Source organism: Centroberyx affinis, unplaced genomic scaffold (genome assembly GCF_046629955.1).
Source record: "Centroberyx affinis isolate AG114_WGS23_722 - 3 ecotype Tasmania unplaced genomic scaffold, CSIRO-AGI_Caff_v1 ptg004153l_1, whole genome shotgun sequence".
NCBI lineage: Eukaryota > Metazoa > Chordata > Actinopteri > Beryciformes > Berycidae > Centroberyx > Centroberyx affinis.
The window spans coordinates 1-6,557 of record NW_027281918.1 but is presented as its reverse complement, the minus strand read 5'-3'; the positions used below and the strand labels follow the sequence as shown (position 1 = coordinate 6,557).

At 43.6% G+C, this 6,557-nt stretch overlaps 1 protein-coding gene across 1 annotated transcript; it reads right to left on the bottom strand.

Moving 5' to 3' along the window:
* Nucleotides 1-2,880: 2,880 nt before the first annotated feature.
* On the bottom strand, nucleotides 2,881-6,430 carry LOC139663898 (chordin-like). The gene is made up of 4 exons (XM_071542674.1): nucleotides 6,340-6,430; nucleotides 5,321-5,584; nucleotides 4,321-4,414; nucleotides 2,881-3,948 (listed from the first exon to the last, which is right to left on the bottom strand). Exons 1-4 carry the CDS (start codon nucleotides 6,415-6,417, stop codon nucleotides 3,884-3,886), a joined length of 501 nt encoding a protein of 166 aa, XP_071398775.1. The 5' UTR covers nucleotides 6,418-6,430; the 3' UTR covers nucleotides 2,881-3,883.
* Nucleotides 6,431-6,557: the final 127 nt, after the last annotated feature.

The following is a 6,557-nucleotide window of genomic DNA, read 5'->3' as shown; positions in this document are numbered from 1 at the left end:
TCTCTCTCTCTCTCCATCATTTAGTGTAATGTTGGGATTAGGATGGTTTAGTAGTTCCCCAGCCAACTGCCTTTAATTTACCAATTTCTAACATCTCCTTTAATCTACAGCAAGCATGTATTCCTATCAATAACCAGGTAGATAAAATATATTCCTATCAATAACCAGGTAGATAAAATATATTCCTATCAATAACCAGGTAGTTTAAATATATTCCTATCAATAACCAGGTAGATAAAATATATTCCTATCAATAACCAGGTAGTTAACATATATTCCTATCAATAACCAGGTAGTTTAAATATATTCCTATCAATAACCAGGTAGTTATCATGTATTCCAAATCAATAAGATAGTCAAAATATATTCATATAAATATTGGGGGAGTCAAAGTATATTGCAAAAAAATGTATGGGCTGAGAAAATTGGTAGGTGTGTGTGTGTGTGTGTGTGTGTGTGAGAGATGGAGACCTCCTTTTGGTGACCTAAACAGCTGTTGGCACAGTATAGGCCTACTGTCATTGCATAACAAATGTGTGTGTGTGTGTGTGTGTATCTACTAATATTCACAATTGTTCTCAGTCTCTGTTAGACAGCGTTGGGTTTTGTTTACTTGGCCAGACGCTTTGGTGAAAAATGAAAAACTGACAACAAAGAGATTTACAGGCACTGAAATTTATTCTTTATGACTCTCTCTCTCTCTCTCTCTCTCACACACACACACACACACTGTCTATCCCTCTTGTTTCTCTTAGCGGTGTGAAGGATAAATAAGCTGGGTCACACCAACACAGCAAACACATCCACCTTCTCTTCTCCTCCCCTTTTTCTCCCCTCTCATCCCATCGCTTCACTCTGTCTCTTACCTGACAGTTTTCCTTCTTCTCTTCCTCTGATGCCCCCCCTCTCCTCTGACCCTCCTTACCCAGTGTTATTATTTTTATATTTAAAGAGAGGCACCTTTAGCCTCCGTTCATGATGTGTGGCTCCGATTAAAAGGAAATTATATTGGAAGTAATGCAATTTGAACAAATGTTTGACATCAGCAGCTGATTACACAAAGAAGCAGCGATGAAATGTCAAACAGATCTTATCAACAGACTTGCTGTCTCTTGGCTTATTGGGTCTTTTTTCCTCATTTCTGGCACGCTGAAAAATAATATCATAATTTTGTATACACATGTTGTATACACGCACAGAAAAAAGAGAAGAGAGAGAGAAGAGAAAATTGTTTTGGGCTGAGTTCTTGTCAGCGTCATTCTTCTTCTTCTTGCCAGTAGTCTGTTGGTTTTTTTTTCAAAATAAAAGTCATTATGAGGAATTATTGAAGTCACTTTCCTTATAAAATACAGACACTGGCTTTCCCAAGATAAAGGTTTTAAAAGCACAGAGAGGTTGGATGTGAGTGGAAAAACAGCCTCATCAGACACATGAAGATGCTCTGTCCCACACACACACACACACACACACAGAGACACACACACACACACACACACACACACACACTGTGCAGGTGCAGGGCTCAGGCTGGTACATGTCTCATGGCTCTTCTCCTGGCTGCCAGAGACCATAGCTCAGCATGCTTAACCTTTGACCTCCACCATCCGGCTCTGTCATGATGGCTTTCCAACATGGCTTCGACACACACACACACACACACACACACACACACACACACGCTGCTCTGCGCCCTGGGAAGGTCAACAGGTGCTGGCAGATGTACTGACAGCCAGCTGGTTTTTAGTAGGTAGCTTTACTGTAATGAAGAGTTTGTGACCAGCAGAGGGAGATAGCAGGTTTACACTCAGTGTGTGTGTGTGTGTGTGTGTGTGTGTATTGGAAACAATTCTCCCTGCCCTTTGGCAATGTGTGTGTTCCTGATTCAGAAGTTGGTGCATGTGCACATCTGAGAATTTATGTTTATGTTTCAGTCTGTCTGCCCTGTGTGTGTGTGTGTGTGTGCGTGTGTGTGTGTTCCTTACATGGGGGGGGGGGGGGGGGGGGGGGGGGGGGGGTATGCAGGACATTCTGAACACATGTGGTGAGTGTCTGAGGAGGAGAAGCAAGGAGAGGAAAAGGAGGAAAGGAGGAAAAGTAAGGAGGAGAGGAGAAAAGAGGAGATGAATGGAAAGGAGAGAAAGGAAAGGAAACGAGAGAAGAAAAGAGGGGAGACGAGGAGAAGAGAAAGGAAAAGAGAGGAGTAGAAAGGAGAGGAGAGGAGGAGGAGACAAGAGGAAAGGAGAGGAGAATAAAGGAGAGGAGAGAAGAGGGAAAAGGAGAGGAGAATAAAGGAGAGGAAAAGGAGAAAACAAAAAAGAGGAGGGGAGTAGAAAAGAGGAAAATGGCTGGATAAAGATTGCGGAAGGAGAGACAGAAAATAAAGAGTGAGCAATAGAGATAGAAAGAAAAAGAGAGAAGCTACTACGTCTCATATCCCCCCCATTCCTCCGTTCCAGCTGGACAGAACAAGAGAGAGAAAGAATAGGGAAAGAGGAAAAGAGAAGGAAAAAAAGGACAAATCAGAGAGAAGAAATCCAGAAGAAGGGAATGGATGGACAGCGTGAAGAGGCGGAGAGAGAGAGAGAGAGCGACAGAGAAACAGAAAACAGATTAAGCCCGGTCAATCCGGCTCGTCAAAAATCCATATGTGCCGACCCGAGAAGAAAGAGAAGGAGCGAGGGAGAGGAAAGGAGAGCGGGAGGGAAAGAAAGAGCGGAGTCCCGTGACGGGGGGAAATGGAGGGATGAGAGGCTCCGATGAGAAATGGAGATACGATGGCAGAGAGGAAGGATGGTGGGGGATTATTAGGGGGAAGCTGGTTTAAAATAAGCCACAGGCATTCAGTCCTACCAACAAACATCTTTTTTATTTTGTCTCCACACCGTTCAATAAATACAAAATACAAAGCAGCTTCATATTCAGAAACACCGATAGAAATTCATAAAATATTACTTCATACTGAAATTAAAAACAGACAGGCCACATAAAAGGAACACAGCTGATCCTGACGCAAAACACTTTTGGAGGATTGACATTTTTTCAGAGGGACGGTCATATTTTTGGGGTAAAAGACAAAAACAAAAGTGAGCAAGAGTGTTGCCGACTGGGCGAAGAGACAGATACAATGCTTGCTCTAGGTTTTGAGTGTGTGTGTGTGTGTGTGTGTGTGTGTTTTATAGTTTCTTGAACCCCACCTTGCCACCCAGCAAGTTTACTGCGCTGTATGTCTGTGCTGCTGATTAGCCGTACTCTTTACCAGTGGAAAACACACAACCAGACACACACATGCAGCTTTAAAAAAACACTTTCCCTTCTATATCCAATGCAGGACAGTGGGAGCTAAGCTGAGGCTGTACTTCAAAAAGAAGCCCTGTCGACGAAATCAACCAAATACCAAAAACATGTACAATTTTACAAAAGTCTGCCACTCTAAAACCTCCTTCAACAACTTTTTGTCTGGGTTGAGCTGCGTTGAAAAAGAAAATCAAAATCAAAAACGGAGCAAAAGTGAAATTCCAACAAAGATGCGAGTCTGCGAGGAAAAGGAAGCAGAAGGCAGCAGGTTCGAAAGGGGTCTGGTTGGTCCTCTTCATAACTTCATCCCTTCTCTCAACGAGTCTTTGGAAAGAGAACATCTCTCGTTTTATTTTTATTATTATTATTATTATTATTCCTCCTTCTCTGCTCTTCTTTGTTCATTACAATCCAGGCTGATAACAGGGTGGGTATGAGGGGAGGAGGGAGGAAAGGGGGTTTGTCTAACCCAGTGTGCAGGTCTGGGTTAGGTCCATCTGGGTGGATTGGGTTAGGGTTAGGGTTAAGGGGGGGTAGAGGTGGGTCGGGGATTTCTTTTGGATGGGTATCGTGGGGGGTTTCCCACAGATCAGTGTCTCCAGGTTTGCCTTTTGTCTGGAGCCTTCGTCATCAGGTCGTCTTCCTCTTTTGAATCTATGGGAAAAGGAAAATGTATTTAGGTCACAAGTCCTGGAGTGCACACAGTGTGTGCTTTGGGATTCAGCTGTTAGGGTTTGACCAGTAAGAGTTTTTCAAGGCGGTCAGTGTTTCCCCCAGGTTTTTATTCTTGTCAGGATGGGAAAGCCTCTGAAACAGCATTTCCATCATGGGACACTAAAACTCTCCATTGAATCCCAGACTAATGAAATTCTTAAGTAATTTACAGAAACATTATCGAACAATGACATGAATAAATAAAATGTACAAAGCTGTGGTCAGGGAGGAACCTCCATCATATCAGAGGTGAACATGTGTGAGTGTGTGTGTGTGTGTGTGTGTGTGTGTGTGTGTGTGCTCACTGCTCACCAAGGCATTCGGGACAGCACTTGCCCTCTCTGCGGGTGATGTTGGTGCAGGTCAGTACTGGACATTGCTTCCTCTGACACTTAGTCACACCATGCTGGAAAGAAAGAGAGGTTGGTGAAAAGAGGTAGAATGGAGGGACGTAAAGAGAGAGTGAAGCGAGAGAAAGAAAGCGTGGAGAGACACAGGGAGGCACGTTAGGTATGCATATCACAATGTGGGATGGGGAGGAATACTCCACGCATCTTAACTCCAAATCCCAGAATCCCCCCCACTAGGACTGGAATGCCCCCCTCATGGGTTCAGGGCCACCCAGATCACCCGCTGTTATCACAGGTATGGACAGGTTGTAGGCTAGAAAAAATAAGGAAAGGAGAACAACTTCTGATGCAAAAAGATTACTGTTCGTTCAAGCTAACAGCTACAGAGATGAAAATGCATCCATAGGCTATGGAACAGTAAATATGGCTATTAAATACATAGAAATACATACAAAGTTGACAAGTATTGGAGTTTTCTCCATTGCTGCCTGAGGAAGTGTGTATCCATATGAAACATGTGGCCTAAAGTGAACATGTGTCGTCTAGCTTTATTTACTGTTCCATGACCTGTGAACATATTTCCATCTTTCCAACTGATCTTGTTCTTTTTTGCATTAAAAGTCGTTTCCCTCTTTATTTTGACAGTGTTTTGCCTGGTGGTTTTTTCATGGTTTTTCATGGTTATACTGATGTCCAGCAGGTTTTAGGCTACTCATGTTCTTATTGCTGTATATTGAACCATAGAAGTTCATTTGCACATGTAGGAATGCCATATAATACACCATAAATGTTTTTAAGCATTAAGCATCAGTAACTTTACTCTAAATACATTTTAAATGAGCTACCTTCAAGTACATTTTTACACCAGTAATTGCCCTTCTACTTCAGTGAAATTTCAGCAAACTAACAGGACTTCTACTTGGAGAGGGTATGCTGGCACTCTTTCCAGCCCCGATACTTACATCACACCAGCAGTTGATGCACTTCATCTCCCCCACCAGCGGAACCCGGGGATGCCAGTTGTCGCTGTTCTGGTAATAGTTCTTGCCAAACTTGCAGTGTCTGGTGCCGTCGGCCTGCATCATGTCGGCGTGCTCCGGGCCGGCGGGGCTCCTCTCCTCCTCCGGACACTCCTTGCAGCAGTCGGAGGGGCTGCGCCTCACCGGGCGACCGCAAGTCAGCACGGGACACGTCACCTTCTCGCAGTGCACCTCGCCTGTCGACCCCTACAGATATAGTGGAGAATTAGCAGTGTTAGGCAGCGTTCACACGATCGAACTGCCAGCGCCTGTTTTACATTAGAGAAAATGGCAGCTGCGAGGCGAATGGAAAATGACCACATTGGAAAAAACACTGTGCCATGGCTTCTTTTTAGGCAGAGTGGTGCACTTTATAAAGTTGAGAAAAGGTTTTACTTAAAACTGTTTTTATTTTTACTAAAAACTTTTTGGAGGAGTGCACATGATGTTGACTGCTTTGTTTGTGAGCCAATCAAAGACAGCAAGAAGAGGCAGGTTTCAGGGTACGTAGGCCGCTAACAGTTACCATGACAACCAGAATGAAAATGGAGAAAGCAGCTGCAGTTAAGCTGGTAGTAGTTGTTGATCATACAGAGTCAGTATAGCGATGGCTGTGTTGTGGGAGTTTCTGCTCACAAGTGTTTTAAAGTTGTTCATACTATCTGCTGACAGTGGCAGCTGCTGCAACTAGTCTCTTAGAAACAAAGTGCACCTAATGCAGCCCATTTCTTAACAGCACTAAATGCAGTTGCTTTTTCTACAAAAAAGCAGCATAGTCTGAACATGCCCTGAGGCAGAATTGATGAGAAAATTAAGGGTTTTGTACAAAATAAACAACTTCACTGGAGATGTTTACAAAGTAAAGATAGCCAGACGTGAGTGGATTTATGTGGTTTGTAAAGATTGCTATCTTAACGTTTGTCTCTTTTTTTCATGCTTCGTGGTCATTGATGTATATTTACCTTGCAAGTGCAGACAGCACACTTAATGTAGCCGAAGGGAGGAACGAAGGGATGCCACGTGGTTCCCGGGGCGTGCATCTTCTGGTCTCCTTCAAAGTAACAGCCTGAGAGAAAAAGAAAGAGAGTGAGGACAGGGGGTCACTGAGGACAAACTGTCAGCATGAAAATGGCTGAGTCATTCAGAGTTAACTTCAATCTGCCGGCAGAAAGACAATGAA

Coding starts and splice junctions, on each gene's coding strand:
- LOC139663898 (XM_071542674.1), bottom strand. CDS start 6,417: ATGCACGCCCCGGGAACCACGTGGCATCCCTTCGTTCCTCCCTTCGGC. Junction 5,585..6,339: donor GTGCTGTCTGCACTTGCAAG/GTAAATATACAT, acceptor CTATATCTGTAG/GGGTCGACAGGCGAGGTGCA. Junction 3,949..4,320: donor GTGCTGTCCCGAATGCCTTG/GTGAGCAGTGAG, acceptor CTTTTCCCATAG/ATTCAAAAGAGGAAGACGAC.